The 27,271-nt window shown below is 50.1% G+C and overlaps 1 protein-coding gene across 2 annotated transcripts in view; it reads right to left on the bottom strand.

The window, feature by feature from the left end:
* The window catches only part of ETS1 (ETS proto-oncogene 1, transcription factor), a 45,072-nt gene that overhangs the window by 5,347 nt on the left and 12,454 nt on the right, over positions 1–27,271 (bottom strand). Inside the window, exons 2-7 of one of the 2 annotated variants that reach the window (XM_030464702.1) lie at positions 17,965–18,059; positions 17,148–17,343; positions 13,763–13,840; positions 12,742–12,990; positions 9,006–9,266; positions 160–278 (exon numbers count right to left, since the gene is read on the bottom strand). In XM_030464702.1, coding sequence (XP_030320562.1) covers positions 160–278; positions 9,006–9,266; positions 12,742–12,990; positions 13,763–13,840; positions 17,148–17,343; positions 17,965–18,059 — 998 coding nt within the window. Of the gene's footprint in view, positions 1–159; positions 279–9,005; positions 9,267–12,741; positions 12,991–13,762; positions 13,841–17,147; positions 17,349–17,939; positions 18,060–27,271 lie in introns of both variants that reach the window. The other variant, XM_030464701.1, reaches the window with a different exon arrangement.

The following is a 27,271-nucleotide window of genomic DNA, read 5'->3' as shown; positions in this document are numbered from 1 at the left end:
ACCACAGCCCAGTTTTTCATAAGGTTTCAACTTGGCTCTAATTCAAGACCAGAAAAAAGTGACTGCCCAAATCACAGCTCTGAAGGGAGGAGGGGAAGGTCATGCACACCAAGATTTCAGAGGAACTTGGGCCAAGCACTTAATTCCAGAGCACTCTACCTCATCTGGGTCGGAAAGTTTGAATTCCCAGCCATCGCCCGTCCAGCTGATGAAGGACTGACAGGACTTGTCAGTGAGCAGTTCCAGCAGGAATTGCCACAGTTGGATGGGTCCACTGCCTAGAAAGACAAAGGGAACATGAGACATTAATGCCAGGAACAGCACAGCCCCTTCTGTGGGGAGAGCTGGGAATTCATTTGCTGGCTGAAAAATAAAAACAAAACCTCCTATCAAAAAGAAAACACCAGCAGGCACAGGGCAAGATCTGGGCTTGATGACAGCTTGAGAGTTAAATCCTTCAGGTAAAAGAGCTTCCTATTTGCAATCAGAGCTGAATATTCATGCACTGGAATGCTTCCCTTCCAGTTACATAAATAGGATTATTTTTCTGGCACCCAAACGAGGAGGAGTCATTGTCTTGGCACAAAAGCCCCACCGTTTCCTCCATGCCAAAAAAGCTCCTGGCCATGGCCTGAACTCGGGCAGACTCCAGCTTCCTGACCTTGACTCTTTGCTGCAGCTCTGTTTGCTGAGATAAGGAGAAGGGGGGAACACAGGTATGAAAATTATTTGGCCTCTTTCCAGGGCGTGTTGCTGCAGGAATGGGCTACGCCGGATTGCGGAGCATGGGGAAGGTTGTGGATCTCCCCAGGACTGGTGGATCTCCCCAGGTGCTAATTTTGGCCAACAACAATTTGTCCCGAGCCCAAGAAAGCTACTCTGCAGTAACCAAAACATCCCAGGGAAAGCCTGTGGCTCCCCAGCCCAGTTTGGGCAGGATTCATGGTGTACGTGGAGTGATTTTGAAATACTACCCTCTTCTTTGTGCCTACCAAAGGCAGAGGAGATGCCCTCAAGCCAAAATGTCTTTGATGAGCAACTTCCAAACGTGGCCACACCCAAAATACTGCACTTAGCTCCGGGCAATGTGTTTTGGGAGAGATTTTGCCATGTTTTAAAAGCAGCTGAGAATGCAGCACTAATAATGACAATAATAACAATAAACACGAGCCAGAGGTTAAAGGAAATGATTTCTCACAAAAAGAATTGCATGGGCTGGATTAAGACAGTGGGCTGGGATGAACCCTTGAAGCATCAGCTTCAAGCAGGGGAAAAAAAAAAAAACAAAGCTAACCAAGGAAAAGGGCTGGAGAACAGCCTGTTTCCAGGAATGCCAACGAAGGCTGTCAGAGCTCTGACTTCAGGATCACCCGAGGAGGAAAGAGAGGGCTGCTCCCCCTTTTCCACAAGGCTGAAAAAGACTCAAAAGCAGAGAAGTTGCTGGGGAGGAGGAAATGAGAGAGTTGGCTTACTGACTCCCCAGCTGAGCTCCCTGGTAGGGATGGAGTTGGGTTATCCATGCCAAAACAAGAGAGGAAATTGAGATGATGCTTTTGCTTCTCATCTGAAAGGGAAGGGCCAAACCCCCTGGCCTGAAATGCCACCACATCTCAAGGCTGAGTCCTATTTATAGCAGTGAGCTTTAAATACACAGAAAACATTAGGCAAAAAAGCTATTTCAGCTGCTTGAGGTTCTCCACAGGGAACTGCAGGTGAATTCACACAGGGACAGCTTCTCTTGGCTCATCTCACTTTACAACAACTCCCTCCCTGCATATGGAGAGTATCCCAAATCAGGTGAGCAGAAAAAATGGTCCTAGGAGACACTATGGGAGCAAGCCCAGGTTCATCACCTCCCATTGGTTTCTCTCCTGCCCAACCAAATAACAAGGAGGGTTTTTTTTTAATTCCTTCCCCAAAACATGACAGGTGGAAACCCATCACCCAGGCTCCACATTCTTAAGTAAGTTACTGCCCTCAAAACACCCCAGGGCCCTCTAAATCCCCTCAGGGCCACCCTGGCTCTGCAGGAGACTTTCAAAGTCCTTTGTGCCAGCTGGCATGAAGAGGTGCCAGGAAACCCAGCAATTGCTCACCCAGGTAGGGTTCCTGCCCCCGTGCTGGGTATTTTGGGATGCTGAAGGAAGTGGTGTCATCCTCAGCACAGGGATTCCCAAAGTCTATTCCCAGCCGGCCGCAGGATCCACGTAAAACCCCAAATCCCTCTGTGCTGGACCAGCAATTATGACAAGAATGTGTTTACTGCAGGCATGTCTGAGCTCCTATAAACACACACCCTGCCAGAGGGGAAGGCAGCAGAGGCCCCACAGAGATGTCAGCGAGGCAGGAGATGCACGAAGTGACAGGAACCAAAGCCCAGCACATGCCCCAGCCTGTGTGCCTGCAAAGATTGGGGAGTAAGAAGGTGAAATGATGCAGGAGGGGGTGCTGAAGGTCCAGGCATCATTAATCGGTGCTAAGAGGGCTATCTCCATAAATTCACTTCTTTTCCTTGCTTCTTCTCCCAGCAAGGAGCTGGGGGTTGTTTTTCCCATTGGCTGAAAGGCTTTCAAGGTGACCCTTGGCTCCTGCAGAGATGCCACCCCTCCACATCACCTCCTCAAAGCTCTCAAGGCAAGCACCAAGCTGCCAGGCTTGTTTCTGCACCCCAAACCTCTGCCCTGGCAGGAGCTGGGAGCAGAGCCCATTTTCCATCCCTTCTGCTTCAACACTTCTGCTCATCCCAGGGCTGCTGGAAATCCCCCCTGCAGTGCCTGCTCCACACCACTTCATGGCACAGGCATGCAGACCCACACAGACTGCCCTAAAGCCAGCTCCAACTCACCACACCACCTGCTGCCTTGGTTATCTCCAAAAAACAACCATCACTGGACTGCTCTTGCAGCTCTGGGTTGTTGGAGGTTGGAGGTTTTTTTGGGTTTTTTTTTTTGGGGTTTTTTTTTTTTGGATGCAGCCCCAAGCATGGGGTGGAGGGACACAAACCACCTTGTACAACCACTGCCCCACACACCCGGGGGCTTCCCAGAGCAAATCCAGCCCTGGCTGGGGAACGGGGTCAACCCCTGCGCCCCAAAAGACAAGGCAAGGACTGAAGAGGTTTGTAGGATGTCCTCCCACCCTGCCATGACCTCCAGCACCCACAGAGGCTGCTAAGAATAGCACCCGCCAGAGGGTGACAGGAACCACAAAGGGGTCCCTGTCTGGGCTTGGTGGCACTGAATGGGGGGGGTTCCTTCATGGGGAGTGTCACACTGCAGGAATTCTCCCACGTCAGGGAGAAAATATGCTTCTTAGACCAGACAGTGTCTGTCTGCTACAGTGGGAACTGTGGGCTGAGTGGTTCATCCTCAGCACCGGTCCTCCCTCAGCACCCATGGGTGCCCCTCCAAGCACCATTGGTGCCATCCCCATGCCATCCTCCCTTGGTTATCTAGATCTCCTAGAACCTTCCTGGGGGCTCTAGGAGGGTTTGAAACCAAAGTATGAAGGTTGGCCACTTTTGCTGGCATGGTGATGGTGGCACCACCCAGCTGGGGCAGCTGAGCCATGCCCAGGAAGGCACAGCCCTAACCCACGTCATCCCCACTCTCTCTGGAGACAGTTTCACACCCCCACCCCTATCAACGGCCTCTGTTTTGTTCTCCTTCTTTCAAACAAGAAGAAAAGAAGAAAAAAAAACAAAGCTACATGGGGGAAAAAAAAAAGAAAAAAAAAAAAAAAGAAAAGAGAAAAAGCAGCAAGCACACCTCTGCTTCTCCTCTGTGGTTTGTGGTTTCAACCTAACAAAACAATTGGGCATAGCAACATCTCCAAAACAGCCCCAGCCCTGCTCACATGCCTGCCCTCCCTGAGCCCCCTTTGATGGCACTGGGGCACCAAAGGTCCCCAATTTTCCTCACCCTTTTGAGGGGTGGCAGAGCTCATCCCCATCTTGTTAGCAAGCTCAGCCACCTCCTCCCCAGCTCTTGCCCAGGTACTAATATCACTGCCAAGTGGTGGCTTTGCATGTGTGGGAGGGCAGCAGTGGAGCTCAGATGGAAGGATCTCTGAGGAGCAGGTGTGAGGAAAGCAGGGAAGGACCAGGAAGCACCTTCCTTAGGGAGCCACATGCTTTGGGCCATGCTCACAGGGGGGAGAGCAGCCAGATGGACCACTCCAGGCCAGGTTGGCTTCCCTGATACACCTCTTATTTCAAGGAAGAACATGCTGGGAGGACTGGTCCCACTCCTGAGTCATCTGGCAAAGCACAAGGGGTTTGGTGAGCTTCACATATCCCCCTCAAGGTGGTCCTGCAGGTCAAGAGCTGCTGTGACACTCTCCAGCTCACTGTCTGGAAGGAGGGACTGAGCCATGGTTGCTGCTTGGCCATGGCTGAGGAGCCCTGGGGCAGTGCCATGGGCAAGTGGAGAAGGAGCCACTGAACCAGCCCTGAGCCCCATCCTCCAGCTCCCCACCTTGCAAAAAACTAAATGAGCCCAGGCAGGCTCTGCAGAAAAGCAGCAGGAGATGTGGGGTGGTGGCAGCTGAGGTCACTCTGGGAGGGCAGGTGAAGAGACAAAGCCAAAGAAGGGAAAAGCAAGGCAGAGGGGCTGGGGGTGCTGCTGCTGTGTCTCCCAGCTCCCTCACCCAAGGCACATGTGGCTGTGGGTGCCCACCCAGGGCCACTTCTCCCAAAGAGCAGGCAAGAAGGTAGGAAGGATGTGGATGTCTTGAGTAAAGGTTCTGCAGAGACTCTGGATGTCAAGGAGAGGCAGATCACTGGATGGTGGTGGGAAGAAGGACCAGGAAGGATTTTTGGATGCTGATGACCAGAGCCCATCAAGGAAACTTGTTGGTGGAAGGAGAACAGACAACAAGAAGAAGTGGGGGAAGCAGCACACAAGCTCTGGTGTAAGAGACCCACTTTCTATGGTACCACCTTGACTTTCTTGCAAAACAGCAGCTGCTGCTTGCTTTCACTTCTGTGTCACAGATAAATATCACCCAGAAACGGTGGTTGGTTGAAGGGCTTTGGGCTCTGCACCACAGACAATTTGGACAGGGCAGAGGGGTTCAGCAGGCAAATTCTGGGCCCAATCACCAGGGAACTGTGAATGCTGATAAGGAGGGTCAGGGCTGGGCAAAGTCCTTATGTAGATAGAAGAGGTCCTGGGAGGAGATAGCATCTGCCAGAGGTCAGCTGTTCTCTGCACCACTTTCTGATGTCTTTAAGGGGAGCATGAGAATGAGGGTAGCATCTAGGGACACTCAGGGCACGTGTGACATTAGCTGGGGAGGGGGTATTAACATTTTAGGAGCCAAGATTGTCTACAAAAGTTATCAGTAGCATCCTAGGTCCCTGAGAAAGGACAGCATCACAAGCACAAAACCAGCCTGGCAGATGAGGAATGAAGTTTTGGTCACTTCACCTTTCTTGTCTCTCTTTCCTCCTTTTGCCTCTCAGACAGGAGGGGGCTTGTTCTGCTCTGTCTGTTCAGTTGTGCAGAGCAGCAGCTCAGCACCTGGCAGTGCTGGTGGTGTGGCCAGGCAGACAGCACCACGAGATGGAAAGCCCCTGCCTGGTCTTACAAAGCCAACAAACTCCATGTCTGAGCTATAAACCCATGCAGGTGCTTTTGGGCATTCAAGAAAAGCCAAAAACCATTCAGCCTTGAGAGCCTGAGTGGTTCAGAGGGAGTTCAGAGTTCAGAGCCTGGTGGGCAGCAGCACAAGTAGGTCAGAGCAGTGGAAAAATAGATGTAGGGCAGAAAGGCCCAGTGTGGTCAGACCCACACCCTCCAAGATTCATCCTCTGTCTTTACCCACACCATGTCTGGTCTCACGAAGGACGCTGGTGGCCATGGTAGCCAATGGCTTGCAGGATCCAGCAGTGGCTGCAGGGGCACAGAGGCAAAGCTGAGCTCCATTTAGCCCATCCAACCTCAGGCCTGAAGGGATCTGTGCCTGGGTGCCAGCCTGCACTTAGCACAAGCCACCCCAAATGCTTCTGCTGCATCAGCTCAGGAGCTCAAACTGAGCTCAGCAAAGCCAGCGTGAGGTTTAGCACATCTGCCTGCACCCTGACACACTGCTTGTCTACATTTAATAGATGCACTCTGTCTCCCTCTCCTAGGTCATGTAAAAAAAAATAAAAATAGAAAGCATCTGGTTTAATGTTAGAGTCAAGCTTGGCCAAGCTCTGAGAGAGTTGGCCCCAAACCCAGAGGTGTCCAGAGCTGGCCCTCCCTGCAGCTATGGAAACTGAAGTTCACCAACTCCCAAGCAGTTACGTTTCTCCTTCAAGATAAGAAAATTGCATCAACCTCTATCTGAGCAACCATGGCAACTTGTTAAATTAGGTCAAGATGTGGGGGCAGATAACAGAGCTTTGAAAAGCTGCTTGAGAGCTGGGTGAAGAGCACATCAAACACACCCGGAGCTTCCGTCAAAATGCACCTTCCCACCAGAGCAAGGGCAGATACCATCAGAGATCTGCTGCTGCTGCTGTGATAAAGCCCTGGGCCACCAGCAAAACAGGCCCTTGGTAACAAAACCTGAATAATATTGTTCTTCAAGTCAACCCAGAGAGCCCTGGAGATGAAGGACGTGGCCTTCAGCCTTCCAGCCCAAAGTGGTGCTCAGCATGGGAAGTGCATTGGGTGCTCTGCTGGGACTGGGGAGGGCCATGTGCTCAGAGCATCATCCGAGTGAGAGAGGGAAAGGAGGGGTTTGGGAACCTGGTTTGGGAATCCTCTGCTCTGCTCCTTTGGAGGCTCCACCTCCTCAGCAGAGCTGCAAACAGAGCCCAGACTCAAGTTCCTCTGTTCTAGCTGCTAGACAGCACTTCCTCCTCCGAGTAAAGTCCAAGTAATGTAAAGCAAAGCAGAAAGAGAAGGACCAAGGAGTTCTGCCTGAGAGTTCTTGTTCAGCTGCCCCAAGAGAGGTCCAGCACTTCTCTGCCTGATTTTTCTTTTTTTTTCCCCCCAAAATACACAAATACAAAGCCATTTTTCGAGGGCCCAGTTCTCCTCCAGCTCCTAACACAGCATGTTCTCACTTGCTCTGGCTGTGACCTGCTTTCACAGCAACCTGGCTTTGCTTTGCACCCACGCTGGGCTCCCTTTGCACAGACAGTGTCAGGTGCTGACAGGTCAGGAGGCTTTAAAAGGGACAGGGGACATCTCTGGAGAGTTCAAAGCCTGCAAAGTTCATCTGTCCAAAGATCTTTCTCCAAGGCTGGGGCAGTCTGAGTACTGAATTATTACTTAGCAGCTTCCAGAGCAAGCAAGCAGCGCTCCAGCCCAAGGATTTCCAAGTGACTGCTGACTCTGGAAACACTCGGATTTTCCTTTCCCTATTTAAAGATTCTCAAGGGAAGCAATGCAAGGAAAAAAAAATAAAAATAGGGCACTCCCACTTATTGATCACACCGAAAGGCCTGGGCCAAGGGATTATACTCCTGGCTTGGGGTTTGAAATGAAGGAAGGGAAAATGTTGCACAGCACAGTGTTTGGAAGTGTGCTCTGTCACTGCATTGACCCAAGTCTCCCCTTCCTGAAGGCATGAGTCCAGGGACACTCTTTGGGGTGCAAATATTCCTTGCCAAAACACAAGGTCCAGCCTCTGACTTGGGCTCTGTGCTCGTGGAGGGAGCTGGGAACATCTCCTCTCTACGGGGGCGGCTCTTTTCCATCAGCAAACAGGGAGGGAAACATCCAGCAGGGAAAAGAAAGCTCCTAGTTTTGCCAGAGCCTCCGTGCCTCAGTTTCCCCAACTTGTTAAAAAGCAACCGAGGCTCCTGCCCAGGCACTGGGTACCAAAACACTTCCACTGGCAGTGAAAGGCGTTATCAGGAGGCAGGAATTCAAACTGCAAGTTGTGCTCACTTGTCTCCTTTCTTAGGAATAACTTCTGTGGCACAGTGGAGGGCAGTGTCTGGGGGCACAGCTCCTCCTGCTGCTCCTGCCTGTCCCAAAACCCCCTCAGGAATAGCAGAGCACACTTTTATTTTGCATAGACTCCTCCGAAACAACCTCATTCAGCAGCCAGGGCTGAGCTTTCTTTCTAACTAAAGCTACAGCAACAAACCACTTCCTTTTTTACACATAGCTCCTAAAATTATCTCCCCACCTCTCCTCCCCTTTGCATTTCTTTCCCCCCTCCACCCCCCTGTTCCCCCTTACAAAAAACCTCTCTATCAGCCCAAAGCTGAGCTGTGTGTGGGAGGAGATTTCAGGGACAGTCGCACCTCAGGATCTGCTCTGAAGCTTTTGATGATCTTTATCTCCACAAACTATTTTCACTGCTTGGCTCCTCCAGGCCACAGCTGCTCCCAGCTGGGGCAGGAGAGCTCAGCATGTACAAGGGAAAGAGGAACTGGCAGGAGGCTACCCTGTGGATTTTACTTATAGTACAGGGAAAAGCCAGGGCACAGGACTGGAAAGGATTATCTTCATTTTAGCTGGAAGTTCCACCCCACCGGATTTCTCCCCATGGAGATGCCAGATTGCTGGAGTGCTGTCATATAAAAAGCTGCAGTTTCTGGGGCCTGTCACCTTCTCATCCCTCCCAGTGTAGAGGATGAGCAATGTTTGGATCTGGATTTGTGGGAAATCACACCAAGTGGCCAGCATGTTTCATAGAAGTGTTGGAGGGGGAAACCAGGGCTCTCTACTGCCTTGTGTCCTCAGTGATACCAAGCAGCCTCCCACACCTAACCAGGAGGCATCCAGGGGCAAATGAAAACACAAGGCTTCACCACCCAGACCCCTCATGCTCTGAGAGGTCTGCAGTGCCCACCCTTGAAGGACATGAAGCTTTGGAGGGCTGTGTGCTCTCGGGTGTGCCCACAGCCGTGGGGCTGACCCCAGGACCACCTCAAAACCCCTCAAAACTCAGAGACTGCTAAACCAGCAACAGATAGTGGCCAGCCCAGAGACCCCTGGAGGCTCTCCTGAAGATGTCCAGCAGAGAGGTGTTTTCCTGAGGGTTGTTTGTGACCCTACCTGTGTAGCCAGCGAGGGCAGCAGCAGGAATGACAGGCTTGTCCTTGTTCATGTCAGCCCGATCTCGAACATAGTCCTTGAAGGTGCCCTTGGGCTTGTGGTTGGGCAGGGCAGTGGGGTAATCCTCAGAGTCAAAGCTGTCATAGGAGGGGACACGCTGCAGGCTCTGGAAGGAGGACTGACTGCTCCAGGACTGTGTCAGTCTGTCACAGCTGTCGTAGCTCTCTATGCTCTCGAAGGAGTCCTGGCCACCCAGTTTACCTGGTGAGAAGAAAGGGCATGTGAGATGTGCCTGGCCACCACAGGGGTGGTCTCACTTGCTTTGGCAGGGAGAAGGATGCTTTGCCTGCTCTAGAAGGCAACCAGGCAGATGATGATGAATGAAGGGGCTGCCCAGGGAAGGAGTGGATTCTCCGTGTCTGGAGCTATTTCCAAAGAGCCTGGATGTGGCACTGAGTGCCATGGGCTGGGAACCACGGGGGGAGTGGATCAAGGGTTGGACTTGGTGATCTCTGAGGTCCCTTCCAACCCAGCCAATTCTATGATTCTATGTTGTCCCACCACGCCTCGTCTCCAAACAAACTCAAAAGTGCAGCCTGAAACTGGGATGCTATTTGGAATTCTGAGCCCTGGAATTAGGGGAAAAACATAGAAATCCTGACTCTCTACCCAAGACTGATGCCCGAGGCTAAGGGGAACTTGTTCCCTGGTTCAAAAGGCAACAACAAAGAAATAATCCACTTTAAACCGATGTTTGAGGCACAGTCCAGATGCCAAGTCCTCATGCTCTGGCTGCTGAAAGATATGGGTCTCCAAGAAGTCCCAGACTGCATCTGCCAGCCCCATCTAAACGCTGCTCAGGAGTCTTCGAGGGCACTGGACTCCCAGCTTCTTTACTTTTGATGTTTCCTCCGAAACTATACAGCCTTTTATTGCCATATGTTACAATCGGCTTCCACCCTGAAATCCCCAAGCAGCAGCAGATTTGATGGAGGAGGAAAGCACAAGGCTGAGAGCTCCAACAGCTATTTTTCCAGTTCTGGTAAGGTGAGCACAGCTGGATTGTATCAAGGCTGCTCTCTGGGGTATTTCTAGTAAAGACCAGAACACGAGAGACCAGATCCTTCAGCTCTGCTATGCTGATTTACACTCACTAGAGACAGCGTGAGTCCACCCTCTGTACTTAAACCAGAGAGCTAAAAAAGGATCCAAAGAACAAACTGAAATTGCTCTCTCTGATCTCCTGTACGCTGCCGATTGCTCAACATCTTTACTGACAAATGAAGAGCGTAACAGGATCATTCAAGTTCACTAATTTCCCAAAGCGGGCTAAAAACAGCTGCTGGGATTGTGCAAGAACTCCTGGAGAAATTTCCATTGGCAGAGCTACCCGGAGCTTGGGCCCAGCTCGTAAATCACAGAGGAGCAGGAACGTGGAAAGACGCTGGCACGCTCCCCCAAATATTTGTTGTGTTGTAGTTTGAAGAGCACTTGCTGCAAAAAAGACTCAGCTACTGATTTGCTGATTTGAATCGTCTGAAGTTTGGACCCATTGGCTTGATTCTGCTGGTGATGTCTGTGCTTCAAGCTCAGTTTCTTTTTCTTTTTTTTTTCCTTCTAGGTTTTGGGGTTTTTTTGAGAATGTCACCAAATACACCTCTTGACACCTGCAAGGGGAAAATAACCCCGCTTCGTGCGTGCTCATGAATTGGCATAACCACTTCCCTGAGAAGCTCTGCCACACCAGCTCGTTTAGAAAAGGAATTAAAAATGTGCCAGAGTAACAGTCAGAGATGTGACTTGGGTAATTTTGTTGAAAACTCAGCTAAAGTTAACCTAAATGTGAGCCTTTGGAAAAATAAGGCTTTGCACCTATCTGGGAGAAACTTGGTAAGAGTTTGGCAGCTCCGCTTTCCAAGCAGATGTCCTCACTGATAAAGGGAGGCAAAGGGAAGCCAGTCCTGTGGAACCACAAAATCAACTCCTAAAGCCCACAAAAAGAAAGGCAAAAAGATGACTGTCTGGAAAACTTTCATCTGGAATTTCCCACTGCTGGAGTGCTTGACTTTGGGACAGACCAACCTCTTCCTCCAGTGGAAGGGAAAGCTGTGCATAAATATAAATTAACCAGCCTCTGCTTTATATTAAGCCTTCTTTATACCACTCTGGGAGGATTTATGCCCCCCAAAAGCCCTTCTAACAGGGTTGAAATGTAGCATTAGTGTAAGCACAGCTGCAGGTTGTTGCATTTCTTCAATTGCAATCAATGTGTTAAAGTGTTTGCTAACACCAGGGGCCCTTGGGCCCCCAAGCTGTGTTAAAGGCTCTTTCTTCCTTCCCCTGCAGCCTTTTTAGGTTTGCCAGTGAGAACAGGCTCAAGATACAATTGCAAAAGCCTGCCTGAATCATTGCACTTCAATGAGGATTATTATGAAATCACCTGCACTACAGAAGAGGTCAGGAAAAGGGAAAGAAACTTGTGAAAGACAATCTAGCAAAAGAACTCTAGAAAGAGGAGCTTGCCTAAAACTCTAACATCACTGCTCTGCTGGCTCATCCAAGTCACACTCAGCCAGAAGTAGAGCTGATAACATGAATAATAACTTTCCTGTCATTAGCTGTCTCAGCTGGGAAGAAGGGTGAGATACTTAAAATGAGATGTATGGATGCAGACCTGCAAAGGGGCTCCAGCTTTCCCAGGGAGTCAGCACATCTTCAGCTTTGCTGCCTGGCTGAACAGGTTTAAATGTTCAGCATCAAACCCAGAGCACAGCCACACAGTGCTATAATGAATTTTAGGCATAAGGACACCAGGATTCTATTCAGGGCACGACTGCAGGCAGGTCAGATCTCTTCTCCATGCCTCAGGTTCCCTACCTGGAATCAGGAGATAATGATACCCCTTTGGAAGTGACTTTGAGCTCTATGGATTAAACTTCGATTTGCTTTGAATATATTCCATGAGCCAGATCCTCAGCCCTGCATTAAGTGATGGAGTCAAGCATCTGGGCCCCATGTGTTCAGAATTTAATAATATTAATTGAAAAGGCATTTGGGCTCAGATCCTCAGAAGTGTTTAGGTGTTTAGAGCCCATCATCTCCAACAGGGATCATGTACCTATAACTCTTTGGAGATGCAGGGCTCTAGCACATGGATTCAGGGGGTCCTTCAGCTCTGTCACTGACTCAATCCATGACATCTGCATCTCCTAACAAAGCCCAGGGCTTGGGTTCACCAGAACAGACGATCAGTTCAAGCAAACAGCCATCAAAATCAACTGAGGGAATGGATAAAGGCTTTGGATCAAGTATAAAACCCTTCACAGCCTTGGACAGTAATTCCTGATGAGAACTTGTGAAGGATTTGAGGGGTTTTAGCCTGCTCTCCTAGGAAAATGAGATTTATATAACCACACAGCAGCCTGTCCTCCCTAATAAACCAAAAGCCTATTTCAACTTCACTCAAGTTTGCCATCAAAGTCCAGAGCTCTACATTTTTGCAGGCAATGTGAAAACAGGCAGCAGTGCAGAGCCCTTCTTCATGCTTTCTCTGGAGAGGAAGGCAGGGAGGGCTCAAAGCCATCAGGGAAGTTCAACCTCATAAGGTCTATATGGCTTTGTTAGTGGCACTGCACGGGACCCTGATGGCCTCGGTCCCCCCAAAGCATCATTTCCTATGTTGGTGCAGGAAGAGAGCAAGAACCAAAGCAAACCCTGGGAGATTCTCAGTCTTTACCTCGACTGGCACGTCCCATGCACATGTTGTCTGGTGTTACCACTTCTTGCTTGATGGTGAAGTAGTCTGTCTGCAGGGAGTCTGTCTGGCCTGGGTCCCGCAGGATGACTGAGGGATAATCATTCTCGTACTTGAGGGACAGGAGCTCTTCTGAGCTGATGGGATGGAGGGTCTGGTAAGACTCTGTGATGAAGCTGGGCTCAGAGAACTCGGAGGGAGGCACACACTGTGCATGTTCAATGCCATAACCTGCCAGCAGAGCAGGAGTGTCAGAAAGCACACCCAAACACAAGCAGCTCAAATAACACCAGAGCACTGGGCTCCCCACCTCCAGTCTGCAGTGCAAGAGGGGATTGGCTTTGGATATAAAATATCTGCCACAACTGGGTACTGCCTTTGAGTAAGGTTTCTAAAAGGTACAGAGAGATGGTGGTTTATTATTGCAGCTACTGAAAAATAGAAGACACCCTCACCCATCAGCAGTGTGCATTACACCAAACTGCTCTCATGCAGGTAGGGGGAAAAAGCTGGCAAATCATGAAGAGCTAGCAAATAATCATGAAGACCTTCTCAGCTAAGGAGATACAGGGCAAGGAAGTTTGAACTGATGGTTGCAATAGATGAGTCACTTCCATAGTCACCTCTCCTCTCGAGCCAGAGCCTGGAATGCCAGTTCAGGTGGGGCCTGGTTCATGTTTGCTGGTTCACAAAACACATCACAGATCTCAAATGTTTTTCCCTTAAAGAACACCTCCAAACCAGTTGGAATGGGAAGTGCAGAGTCCAGACTGGTGACTCACCCCTTTCCTTGCTAGGCTCCTACATAGCAACCCAGAATTAATCCTATTCCCCCCATTCCTTTAATTTTTAAACACTTTTTTTTTTTTAAATTCCCAATGTTCTGGGGTGTTGGGGTCACTTTTTAGGACTGCTGAGACAGAGCAACAACTGACTGGTGCACTTCTCAGGTGATGCAGACAAACCTTAAAGCAGCAGACTGACACTGCTAATTGAGACTTACTAATGAAGTAGTCTGAAGTGTAGCGGGATTCTGGGTACGTTGTGTTGGCTCCATTTGCTGGGTATGGTTTTACCTCTTCTGCAAAGAGAAAAGGAAGGAAATGTCACATGTCCACAGGCATATTGTGCTTTGCAAGACTTGCTGTAACACGGAGAGGTCTCAGCTTCCTAAAATGCACCTCTCTGGGTTCAGTTGGGAGGTTCAAAGGGACAGAAATGAGGGAGGAGGTGAAATCCCACTGAAAGGAGTGCTTGATGCACTTGGGTTCCTTTGGGAATTCTTGCAGCAGGCATGCCCAAGTTTCAACCAAACAAAACCAAACAGAGCAGCAACAACTTTCCCAATCAGGGGCTCCAGGTAGTTCTGAAATACTAATTGCATCATTTCCTTGCTTGCCTTCAGTTTTGTTGCCTTTCTTTCTCTTGAGGATTGCTTATTACACTTCCATGCATGAACTCCTGAAGCAGCCCCTATACAAGGACAGCTGCTTTCCTGAAGAAGTCCCTATTTGTAGACCCAGCCAGTGGGTAAGAGCTACCAAAACCAGCCCCTACAACCCCAAATTCATACTAATTCCCAGCCTTCACAGCACCTTCTACCTTACACCCCGTGCAGGCAGAGGATCCCATGAAAAGGATCCCATCTTTGCCACATTGTCCATCACCCAACTCCTGATGTGACTCCCCAGTGTACACAGGGCCAGCACATCAAATTTTACCCCTCCTGTAGGCATAACTCGTGGAGAAAGAGCACGTATCAGATCAAAGCATAGATTTTCTGCTTCCCATTGCTTTTTCCAAGCACTTTGGTACCCCTGGGCTTGGTGCTGAATTTGCTTTCCCATGTTAAAACCACATTGCTCCTACCCTGACCAGTTTTTCCATGAACACCTTACTCATTCCAGCACAGCATGTGGGCAGAGGTACCGGCATGGGAGATTTTTGTTTTCTTTGCAGAGGGTAAGCAAAATAAAAAACACAGAGACAGCTCAGGGGTTATGTTTATTTCTGCTGAGGCTAAAGAGAAATGAACCAAAGATAACGCACGTTCGCTTGCAAGGAGCCTAATTTTGGCCTTCCCTCCTGGGGATTGCAGGGTGGAAAATATTCTCTAACAAAAGGAGGGTTTGTGCAAACAGAGACCTAATGAGAAATGCTCTTTTTCTCTCCCCATGGTGTGTGCCAAGGGGCAGGGTGGGTGACCACAGGGAAGGAGAGCAACCTTCAGCTCTGCTTACAGTCAAGCAGAGGGCAGCTGCTGGTTGCTGGTAACTGAGGAGGTTATTTTAGGAAGAAATTTGGAAAAAAATATGCCTGAAAATACCCGAATCCAGGCAGGGAAAAGTTGCCCATCTGCTGCTGTTTTTAAACCCTGAGCAGTCTGTGGTACATGAGTCACTCTCAGAAAGGGCTCGCAAGGGAGGGATGACAGCAGGAGGGACAGCAAGGTCACAGCCTGTCCCAGCCTGACCCAGTGCTGGTGGCTACACCTCTCTAGGTAACGCCAAACATCTGGGGGTTAAACACCACTCCCAGCATCAACACCCCCGAGTGGTGATGGGGAAGATGAAAGAGATGGGGGACTGGCAAGCTGGACCTTGACTCCATAGGGAAACCTTCATCTCTTGAGGCTTCACATCCCCAGCTGCCAAGTGGAGACAACCAGCTCCTCCTGCATGGGCAGAGATGGGGCAGGGACAGCTTTGCACCTCACAGCACCAGCACAGCAGAACCCAGATCTTGTCAGGAGTTTGGAGCTGCACTGCCAGTAAGATGAGTCCCACGGCTGACAAGGAACAGAGATCAGTCTTTGGGATGAGGAGGGCTGTTTCTTGGAAGCTCTGCTTAGTTACACTCCAAATACTTCACAGATATTGCCCTTCTGGGAAATGTGTTAAGAGCCCACCACAGCAGCTGAGGCTCTGATAGCTTATGCAAGAAGTGACAAAGTCATCAGTAAAACTAAACACAGAGTGGAGACTTCTTGGTTCCCAGGACTACATCAAGAGGGATGAAACAAACAAATCCATCTTTATCCTTTTTCATCCTTTCAGAAGAAAAGATGCACAAGATGCCTCTATCTCAGGCCTTCTGCATCACCACCTCAGCAACTGAGCACTCAGGTGTCACAGTCCCTGCTTTACTGTGAAAATACAGCCCCAGGTTCCCTCCTGTGCCTTGGGGGCTCTGCAGGAAGGAGCTGAAATCCCAGCCCTGCCACCTGGATCAGTCCCTGCAGGACATCCCACCCCTCTCCAGTGGGTCCCAGCCCAAACAAATGAAGGAGGGCTGGGAGAAGGCAGAGCTTGTTTCAAGTGATAGCATCTAGCAAGAAGAAATGAGGATGACCACATCATTTGCTTTGTTTGGTTAAGCTCCTCACTTGATACAAGCACTTGTCAAAAATAATGCAAAACGAAGAAAAACAAAACCAAGTAGAGAGTCACAAGAGCAGAAAAACAGCTTGTGGGACACAGCCCCTGGGAAGAGCCATGTTTACCTTCTGCAGACCACAGGTAGCAGTAAAATTAGTAATCAGCAATTAACATCCATTCATCAATGGTTTCCTGGAAGGTGTAACTTTACTCCCCCTCCCCTTCCTGCCCCCAGTCCAGGCACACAGGGTTGGTGTGGCAGCACCAGGGATATTCCAGGAAAGCAAACAGCTCTGCACAATAATGGGCAGAGAGAAAAAGCCCAGATTTGCTGCTGCTCAAGGTGTTAAGCTCTTCTCCTGCTCTTTAGAAACCATCTCAGGCTGAGTGTTTCATGGGCATCCAGACAGGATGAAAATCAACACCCAAAGTCAACACGTGTGTCCCCAAATAAATGAATATTAGTGCTCTTAAATGCTGGTTTGGAGGAACTGACAGAGGTGGCTTTTTCTGAGGGAGACACAATCACTCTTAACAAAATGTCATTGACCCCTTCTGGGACATGAAACAAAGCAAAGCAGCTTCCTATCACAACTGGGAAATTAGGGTGGGATTTTGGTGGTATTGTTGTACCCAGTTTCACCAGAGGAAGTAGTAAAATTCACAACAGGAGCTGAATGAGGCGAGGAAGAATGCTTTGGAAAATCCCACCGTTGATTCCAGGCAGGCAGAGTGTCCCTGCCTGCTGTGGGTTCCTGCCAAGGGGCCAGCACAAACAACCTTCCTCTTTCAAGCAGTGCCAGGATCTGCATTGCCCACCACCAGCTGGGCCATGCCCGTTTGAAATCCTACTGGAAAGTTGGGCTCTGAATGCTGCTTTGATTGGGATTAAAGCCCAAGGTGAGGAACTCATTGCAGAGCCAGGCTGTGAGCCAAGCTCTTTGGAAAGGCAGAAACTGAGCCTGGCCAGGAGGGTGTGAATCATCCCCCCCTAGAGACTCCAGCACTCACCTTTCTGCAGGATCTCCAGATGTTCCCAAAGGATATCTCCCACAAAGTCAGGCGCTAGCTCCAGGAAGCACTCCTTGCCCAGGGCACAGAGGGCAGCTCCGTTCATGCAAAACTTCTGGAAATCCACTCCCTTCAGGCTGAACTCGTTCACTGCCCACATCACCCAGTCCCGCACGTGCGTCTCCGTCCACTGCTGGGGATCTGGTGAAGAGGACATCCATTAATGAGCAGCCAGGAGCCATTTCCCCAGGAAAACAGGATAAAAACACTGGAACAGCTGGCCCAGGAGATAAGCACCTGCAGAGCTCCATCCATTGGCAACAGGGTAAAACGTGCTGGGGGAACACTGCACCTCCAGTTTGGATCAGCCCCGCTTCACACAAAGCAGCTTAGGATTTGTTTGGGGCTTTTAGCAATCCCAGAAGTTCTCTCTTCCTTTCTCCCACCCATTTCTCCATTTTTCTTGGTTTCTCCCTGCCATCAACCTCTTCTGAAGCATCCCTACTGCTTCTCCATACAGTGGGGACAATTTGCAAAGGGAAACCCCGCAGCTGTCTCCGAAAGGAGCAGTCACCCAGCAGAGGTGAGAGGACAAAGAGGCACAACCTGACAGACAGGCAGAGCTTGCAAGAGATCCTGAAAGCTTCTGCCTGGTGTGTCCAGATTTTTCCAGCTGAAGCTGCCAAGAAACAAGAGGATACCACCTGAAGAGAAGCGACAGAAGACGGAGATGTGGAGAAGGACATGCTGGCAGGAGGGCACCATCTCTGCTTGCTGGAAGCCACATCTTACCTTTGGGGATCCCCAGTCGCTGCTGCTCTTTGGCAAAGCCACTGAAGGTGGCTTTCAGTGCCTGGGACATCATTTCCTTGCTGCTGGGAGTTAATAAAGGCACATCTGCACATTCCATATCTGGAAGAAGAAGGAGAGAATGGTGGCAATAAGGGCATGGGACTGGGATGACAGGAGTTGTGCTGACCACTGAATGGTCAGAAAAACACTGAATTTTTTTTCTCCTGAAATTTTCACACCCAAACCCTTTAGCCCTACACCTAAACCCTGCAACTCCATGAGCAGGCTTCTTAAATACAAGAAAAAGAATCTCATGCTTACAATAATGATAATAGAATAGAATTATAATAGAATTATAATATAATACTTAGGGGACATAAACCAGCCATGTATGGGAAGCCAGGTTACACACTGCACATGGGCTCCTTTCAAGCCAACCATGAGCACACTACTGGAAATCTGAGGGGGATATCAAAGACCTTTCCAGACATCACCTCCAGATGGATCCTTGGGAGGCAGCTGAGCAGCTCCTGACACCAGTGAAGGAAGAGAGCCCTGTGCCAAGGTGAAGCAGGGAGAAAAGCATCTCTGAGTTACCAACCCAAAGGTATGGAAAACCAAAGGAAAACAAGGGGGGGAAAATTAATTTTAAACCATCAAGGGCAATCCTGGAATAAAAATAAATAGACAGTAGGCTGAGGGGGGATGAAGAACCAGCAGAAAACCCATTTATGGAGGGAGGGAAAAAAAACAAAAGAGCTGGAAAATCCCATATTAGCCCAGAGTTACATCATGCTCAGCCCTGACAGGGTTTGGGGTGAGTCACTGAACAATGCACAGACACCCCATGGGACACTGCAGGGCCAAGCCAAGAGCTGGGCCTTGGGGTAACTCCTGAGGAGAAGCAAAGCTCTTTTCTTTTCATTTTTTTTGTTCTAATTTTTTGCCTTTTTCTAATTTACTTGGAAGGAGGTGGATATTTGTAGCCAAAGAGTCTTGTAAACAAAAGCGAATGCTTAAAAAACAAATAAATAAAATCTCTTTTCAGTCTGAATAAAGGTTTGGCTCTTTTTAATTTAAGTTTTCCTGAAAAGCATCTTTCGTGGAGGAGGAAAGCCTCGTGCAACCACTGGCTAAAGTGACTTGAGCTTTTATGGGTCTCACATGTAAATCTTCTACCTGAGGCTGGTGAACACTGTAATACAGTGGAAAAAATTCTGGGATGAAAACTGCTCTGGGTAGGGAAACAAGACCACGGGAGAGCTCTTTTGGTGTTGTCATTAATGTCTGGAGGTAGACATTGAAAGTCAAAGAATTCTCTGTTTTGTGGGAGGCCCAGCCACCTCGGCTGCTTTAAGTTAATTTAAGCTCTGATTTAATTTATGCTGCAAAATGCTTCTTTGGAGCAGAGCTGGGTGCATCCCTGATGCAACAGGGACCATCACACCACCAAATGGATGCACCCAGTGCAGTTCCACCTCCCCAAAGCAGGCAGAACCCCTTCCTATCTGCATCTTTGCACCTTCAACCTTTTGTCCCCCAAGGAAAAGACCAGAAAAATCCAACCCCCTCTTGTCTGCAGCTCTCTCTGGGGTCACTCACCAAGGCAGGACCCTTAGCTCAGGTGAGACTCCTAAAATCCCTGACATTGACCCTCTCAGGACCCAGTTCCTCCCCTTACCCCACCACATAAATCAAGGATTCCCCTCCCCAGTGGAGATATCAAGACCTTGGAAAGCAAACAATAGATTCAAAGGCTGTTTGGCAAATTACACTTCATTATTTACTGGATTTGGCTGGAGAGGGCAGGGCAGAACCAGCAGCCACCCTCACTATCTCTGCTCTCCATCTGCTGCTTTGAGATAAGGCTGGGAGAAAGTGGTTCAGTGCCCCTTTCCCTTCATCCTCATGTTACATTTTAATGCTTTGCTTTCTGTGCTCTGTGGTTACAGGGACCACCCAGGAATCCTCTCCCCTCGGCTGCCTGGTTAAACAGCAGTTCACTGCTCCCGCCTCCTATGGGAAGATGACTCAAAACTCCAGCTCAGAAAACGTTTTAACCCCAATTTTTACCCCAAATCCCTCCCAAAAACCTAGGCTGAGGTCACCTCCTCAGGCTAAGCCACAGAGAGCAGCAGGACAAGGTGAGGTGGGTGGAAAACTGTATTTTTGTCTCTCCAATGCAAGCGAGTAGCAATGACTGTGTCCTGTCCCCCCCCCCACTTTTTCTTTTTCCCTGCAGGATTCCTGGGGTCGGGTTTGCACATCCCAAGCAAATCAATTTTTCAGTAGCAAGGGATAAGGTTTCAGTTTGGTAAGGTGAATGCTGAGCTCTGCACAAACAACATGTCAAAACAGGGAAGACTTAAAAGTGATTCCCAGGGAGAGGTCAGCGGGGAGGCAAACAGTCTATTTTCAAATTTAAAACAGAAATAAAAAATAAAATTAAAAAGCCAAGTGCCAGAGAAGGGTTTCTATTTAAACACCCAAATACACTCAAATGTGCATTTCAAGGCTTTTCCTTCAAAATCCCTCGCAGGAGGCAGGTTTGAGACTGTAACATCATCTACCTTTTTTTTCCTGTTAGACTGTAGCTAATAGCTAAAATCTCTTCAGAAGACAAACCAGCCTGCAAACACTTGCAGGAGCCTTGTTTTAGTCAGCAGTATCCCACATCTACAGAAAAGCTCAGATGTGTAAAGCTGGATGCATTTGTAAAGCTCTGCATAGGTGTTTGTGGACAAGCCTTTGCCCTGCGATCTGAGAGAGAGCAGGGAATTTTATTTTAATCTTCATTCTGCTTCTGATGGTTCTGAGATACTGAATTTTCCTTCAGCATCACTGCTAATCCAGGGACCACAATGGGCTTTCCCCTGCTCTGTCTCCTGCCACTTTGCTGGGAATGAATTCCCAGGGAGGAAACTCAAGCCCTGGTGATGTCCTCCAGCCCCCCCAGCCAAGTCCTCCACCTCCACCTTGGGATGCCCAAAGGTCAGAGCCAAGCAGAATTTCAGCAACAAAAGCAGCGCTCAGCTCCCCCGGTTTCAGCTTTCACTGCCATCTGAAACCTGTTTCCAAGATTTTAATCAAATCTTGCACAAATAAAACCTCTCCTTTTGTGTCCCTCCTGCTGCCCACAAAGTCCACACACACACACCCGGGCTCCCAAGGAATGGCTGGGAAAGGAGCAGGAGCCCAGCACCACCACCAGCTGTGACACCTCAGAAACTTCAGGGCTTGAATGCAAAGAGCCCCCAGCCTGGGCTTGCTGGAGTGGTTTTATGAGCTCTGTAAAAGCCTCCTCCACACGGCTGCCACGTGTGGTTTGCTGCCTGGCTGGTCCTGCTCCCCACACTGGGAGGGAACTCCGGTGCCTTTACTTCGGGGAGGGCAGGCAGGGTGTCATGGTTGGATTTTTAAATGCTACCAGGAGTTGCAGCTGCTCTGGAAAACGATGTCAGCAGCATCCTCAGCATCTGTAGCAGAGAGAAGGCATTTGCCTGGCAGGGTGGGAAGGCATAGAGGGACAGCCAAGGATCTGGGGGTTTAAGTTTTAAGACTTCTCAAAACCAGATCCCTGTTTTACCTCCAGCTCCCTGATATCCCTGGGGACAGAATTCCAGAAAGACACAAGGCTAACAGTGATCTTCCCATTGCCAAGGGTTTTATCCTAAGGGGGATCTGCCAAACCCCACCACCCTACTTGTGCTAGGTGTTGCACCAAGACCTGTAGCCTGGGAGCAAACCATCCAGCAAAGGGACAAAGAGGCCAAGATCACCAAGTTCATCTCCCAGTTCCCACTCTGTTTCTCCCAGGCTCCTTCCTCATGTATAAACTGTTTCTACACATCTGATCTTTTTAAAGCACTACAATTTACAAACTTTAGGGATTTTGACCTTGAAATGCTGCACGCCAAAGCGTTCTCATCCGATTGCATAAGCAAAATAAATGGCAGTAAAGGCAAAGGGAAAAAAAAATATGCTCAGAGCAGGAGGATGGGAGTAAATTAATTTTTCACCCGAGTTTCTACTCAGGGTCAGTGCCTCTTTAAAGTTCCCCTCGGCCACTCACTCTTTTTCCCATCAAAACCCAGTGTGTCCTTGCCTGGTCCTCATCCTGCCTGCTGGATCAGGGTGGATCTGGATGCAGGGTGGATCAGAGTGGAGCTCCCTTCCTCCTGCCCTGGCTCCGAGGGATGGACACCAAGGTCAGGAACCCATGCTCTGATGTCCCAGGTAAAAGCCCACACCCTGCCCAGCTTCATGCTCATCTTCCCAAGCCAGAGATTAACCACCAGGATTTTGAACCCTTTGGTGGCTTGAAAGAGCCACGGGGCTAAGTCTGCATGTTGGTTTCAAACCAGTTCATCTGCAGAGCCAAGAAAAATCCCCTCACTGGGACTGGGCATCCAAGAGCTGTGCAAATCTGGGCCTGTCTGCTTCCTCAGGCCTGTCCTTGACCCTGAGCTAGGTGAGCTCCTCCTGAGCCCCCATGCATGACAGCCACCAGGACTGTCACACAGCCCAGGACATTCCCCTACCATGGGGGGGATGGAGCAGGAGGAGTTTCTCAGAGGGTCAGCAAGGGAAGACGTGGGTTTGCTCTCCTACCCATGTCCCCTGTGACCACCAAGCCCCAGAACTCCCCATCTCCACCTCCTCATCCCCCTGAACTCATCCCTCCCTTCCACCCTGAACATTCCAGCCCTCACAAGGACCAAAACCAGGGCAGAGATGGGGGAGAAGCTGAACCACAGCACATTTCCCAATGTCCCCCAGCTGGCAGGGTTCAGCAGCAGAGAAACCTTTCTCAGGGTAAGAGGAGGCTGCAGAGAGGGGGGCCAGGAGCTGAGACCCTTCCCACACTCCCCAAACAAGCAGGCTGGGCAGGTACCATCTTCCCAGCTCAGATTTCCACCTCCAGGCACCTCAACCACCCCCCAGGGCAGCTTTGCTTTTCCCAGGTGCCCCCCTCTTTGCAGCAGGGGCAATAACCCCTGGCTGAGCCCCCTGTTATTTAGGCAGGATTAGGCAAAAATTTGTCTGCACTTTTGAACTGTTTTCACAAGCGTTGCCTCTCACTCCCACGCAGGAAGCAGGAGAGGAGCCGGCCTGTTCCAATTAGGGCTCCTCGGACCCAAAGGGCAGCAAAATTCAGCAGGAGGAAAGGGAAAGCAGGACAGAAAGCTGGGAAAAAGGGGATGGGAGGGAAGGCCAGCATATAAGGATGGATGGGGAGAAGGGGTGAGCACAGGGAGAGGCGTTTGCTGGAGATGCAGGGACAGGACAAGGGGAGAGAGGGTTGGGCAGCACAGAGAATCTGAGATTGGGTTCCCCTTCCTGCAGCAACTCACCAGAGAGCAGCCCTGCTTCCCTCTGCAAGGAATGGCACAAAAGGCCCAGACATTTGCTATTTTAAGATAAATATATTTCTTAAAAAAAAAAACAAAAAGAAAGAAAAAGAAGTATTTTTTTTTCTGTCCTTTAAGAAGTGAAAAATAAATACTCTGAGATGAAAGCTGGGCTTCAAGAGAAAAACAAGAGAGGAAACCAAAAGCCCACACTGCTTAGGGCTGCAGAAAGCACAACAAAGGCAGCTTTCTTCCGGCATTCAGCAGCTTTCTTATGGAGATGTGGTGTGTCATGGGGGGCCAGCTCTGCCCCAAAAAGAAAGGGCCCAAAAACTCTTCCCTAAATGCAGAGAGAAGTGTTTCTTCTAAGTCTGGACCCTCTGAGAGCATCAGAGGGAGCAAGGAAGGGGAAAGGTTAAGGTGAAGGTGAGAAAGGTTAAGGTGAGAGGTCAGGATGCTCTGCTCAGCCTTTGGGGTGAATTGCTTCACCTCTCTGCCAAATGGGTGCCAGAGGGTGCTTGGGAGACACGTGCCCAGCAGGAAAAATATGGAGACAGAGCAACCAAAAGGTGAGGGAGGGTTTGTTTTGGCTGGAGGTATCCTGCAGGTGGTAAGGAACCAGGCAGCACCACTGACAGGTGGAAGGATGCATCACACACCATCCCCATGCCATCAGCAGGCTTCCTGCTCCCTCTTTCAGGCTCCTTTCCATTCCCTCTCTCTCTCCTGGCTTTACACCATGGGTGTTGGGATGGAGATCCTGGGAAAGTGGCATCCCCTGCAGTCCCAGGAGCTGGCAGGGGAACAGCAGCCTGGTGGTCAGCTCGCTCGGTCCTCCCAGGCTTTTGTGGGGGAGAGGAGGGAAAGGAGAACTAGAGAAACCCCTGGGCTGGAGCTGAGCAAAAACCACAGGGCTTGACTCAACCCTGGCTGCAAGAGTGGGAATGTTTCCCCAGCCTCAGCAGGCAAGGACAGAACCTACAGTTCTTGGGCTTCCCTTGATGGAAAACTTCACTCCATCCTCTCTGTTTCGGCAGCTGGGAGGAGCACAGATGGATAAAAGTGAGCACTGGGGAGATGTGGCCACCTCTGAGGCTGGGGAACGTGACCATGGTTTCAAAGCACTCATCAAAACTATGCAAAGCAGTCAGCAAAAAGATTTTTTTTTCCATGGTGGCGAAGCAACAGCAGAGGTTATGCTGTGCTACCAGGCTCCAGCTCCACCCTTCACCCAGCACAAGCCCCTCCTGCCAAGGCAAACACTCTTGAACCAGCCTCAAAACTGGTGACAGATTAGCATCTCACTTTCAGGCTTGTTTGCCTTCCATCCTTCCTTAGGAGAGCTGTGGGACACCTCCCAGCCCTGCACAGAGCTCTGAGACATGTTTCCCCTGTGATAATTCGCTCTAATCCTCCCTAACCAAGCTGCTAAAGAGCTCTAATCCCCCTGCACGGGCAGGCAGGCACTAATGGGAGCCTGGGGTGGGCTCAGAAAAGCTTGTAATGGACACCCAACCCCAGCTGAAAGAGGTCAAGTGGAAGCAGCAAGTCCAGGTGGTGCCTGTGTCAGCTGCCCCCATCAGTGCTCCAGCTCCAGGAGATGCTCCTCTGCAAACAAGTGGCTAAAACCCAGCTCCTGGGTCCCAGCAGTGGAACTCCAATTGCTCAATAGCAGTGAGCAAATGGGAAACAAAAATAACAAAAAAAAGAATCAAACAAACCTCCCAAAACCCAGTGAACCCCATGGAGCAAACAACCAGATACTCATTTGCTTCTTGGAAGGGTGCCTGAGGTATTCGAACGGCTCACGCCTGGGACCAGAACCCTCTTGACATTCCTGACTCTCCTCGGGCTGGGCTGGAACCCTGCAGGGCTGTGCTGGCCCCACCACCTTGGAGGTTTCCACAGCCACACGAGCACAGCCTGAGCCCTCCCAAAGCAAACCCAGGGCTGTGCTCCAGCACTATGAGGAGTGTGGCCCAGGCTGTCCACTCTCGGTGCTTCCCTTCATCTGTGAGAGCATCCACGGCTTTCCAGTTGGGATAAAACCAGGACTTGTGCTGTTCTCACCTCAGATCCCTGGCTGATGATACCATTTCTGACCCTTCTGATGAAGGAAGTGATGTGACTGGAGGATTTCTCCCAAGAGAAGGATGCATCCCAGTACCCAACATAGACATATCCTGGGCTGCAAAAGCACATATGGGACGTATGACTGTGTCACACCTGAGCAGCTCAGATGGAGCTTTCCTCCATCCATCCATCCATCCATCCATCCATCCATCCATCCATCCTCTTGCTCCAGGGAAGGATGGAGCTGCCAAACCACCAGTGTTTGCCTCTCAGAAGAGGGAAAGCAGAGATTTTGCAAGGCTGGGCCGAGGTTACATCCTCAGAACATTGTGTGAGGAAGATGCTGTCAGGATGGGAAGTGTGAAAAGGGAAGGCTGAGGTCTCTTGGCAAAGGGATGTCCCCTGGCAGCAGGGATGAGGCCCAAGGAACTTTCAGTCATGTGGAGCTCTTTCATCACCCCACAGAGCTCCCAAGCCCTCCAAGTCTGATCAAAAACACCTGAGGAACGTGCTGTGCCAACACATTCTGTAAAAGCTACTCATGACCTCACAGCTCAGGATGGTTTCACCCCAGAGCCACGTGGAATGACCCCGTGCCCAGAGTGAAAACCCAGCTCTTTGTGCTGCCCAGCACCATCAGAACACACTTCTGATCTCCATGGACTCCATGTCCCTGCTACAATGGTCTTAAAAAGGATCCCCAATCCTCCTTGCCTCAGGAAAGGGTTAGGCATGCAGATGCTCAGCCAACTTGTCTTTCCCAAGGAATTCCCCAGCCTCCACTGGATTTTCAGCCCAATTCCTGCATAAACTGATTTCTCTGTCTCCTGGCCTTCGCCCTTGCCCCTAGGCTGAGGCAATGCCAGACACGAGGGTACCACATGGCAGAACACAGTCTGAAAAGCCCTCGAGCTAGGATTATGTTCTACCCCCAGAATATCTCCCCCCACATCAAAGCTGCTCTCCTCCATTCACCAGCTCTCTCATTCATAAACCAAGAACGTTTCTTAAAGCTGGAGGGGCTGGACCTGCTGTGGTATCCACCCAAAAGCCAAGAGTGGAAGAGGACCAGGGATATTCCTACAGCATTCCTCAAATCCAGGACATCTCGACCCAAAGCCAGAAGGGATGGAGATGATGAGGAAGCAGGGAGGCTCGGCAGCTCTGGGTCACCTCTGGAGCAGACAGGCTGTCCCGGAGCAGCACAGGGGATGGGGATGAAGTTTGCCACATCGCTCTGCAGCTGCAGATTCCTGCCGCCCATCCCACCCCCACCTCCGCAGCCTCCCGGCCCAGCCCCTCCCTCCCTGCGGGGCAGCTCCTGCCAGCCCAGCAGCCAGAGCCGGCAAGGAACCAGCACTGATTGCTCAACGGGAGGCTGCAAGTTGCAGCCTATCACCCTCTCCCTGGATTGCAGAGGGATGCAAAGCCCCCACAAAGCCCTTCTGCCAATATTAAGATTTGATAGTGTTCATAGCATAATTTTTTATTTTTTTTTCCCATACAGCAGGGAGGGGTTTGGTTCTGGCCAGAAAGCATTGGATCACCAAGGTATGTGCAGAGGAGGAGAAGCCTGAGAGCTTCTGTCCTCACCTGGTGACCATCGTGTCCCCATCTCACCACCTTGTCCCTTTCTGCCCAGGGACCTGCCACCACACATGAGGACTCCAGGTCTGTCCTCCTGCATCAGGCCAAGATGTCTTGGCAGTTACCAAAGCAGAAGAGGAGAGATTAGAGTATTTAGCTTTGAAATCAAACAAATAATTGTACAGGCTTTTGCAAACAGATGAGGGTTGAGAGGTCAGAGAGTGGGTGGTAAATCTCAGTCCTGTTTGCTCTGGCTAAATAATATTAGACCAAAACCAATCAATCGTTCTAATCAACAAAAAGATTTGTAACTCTTTAGAG

This window comes from Calypte anna, chromosome 24, assembly GCF_003957555.1.
Source record: "Calypte anna isolate BGI_N300 chromosome 24, bCalAnn1_v1.p, whole genome shotgun sequence".
Taxonomy (NCBI): Eukaryota; Metazoa; Chordata; class Aves; order Apodiformes; family Trochilidae; genus Calypte; species Calypte anna.
Note: the sequence above shows the minus strand (reverse complement) of the source record. Positions and strands in the feature narration are given on the sequence as shown.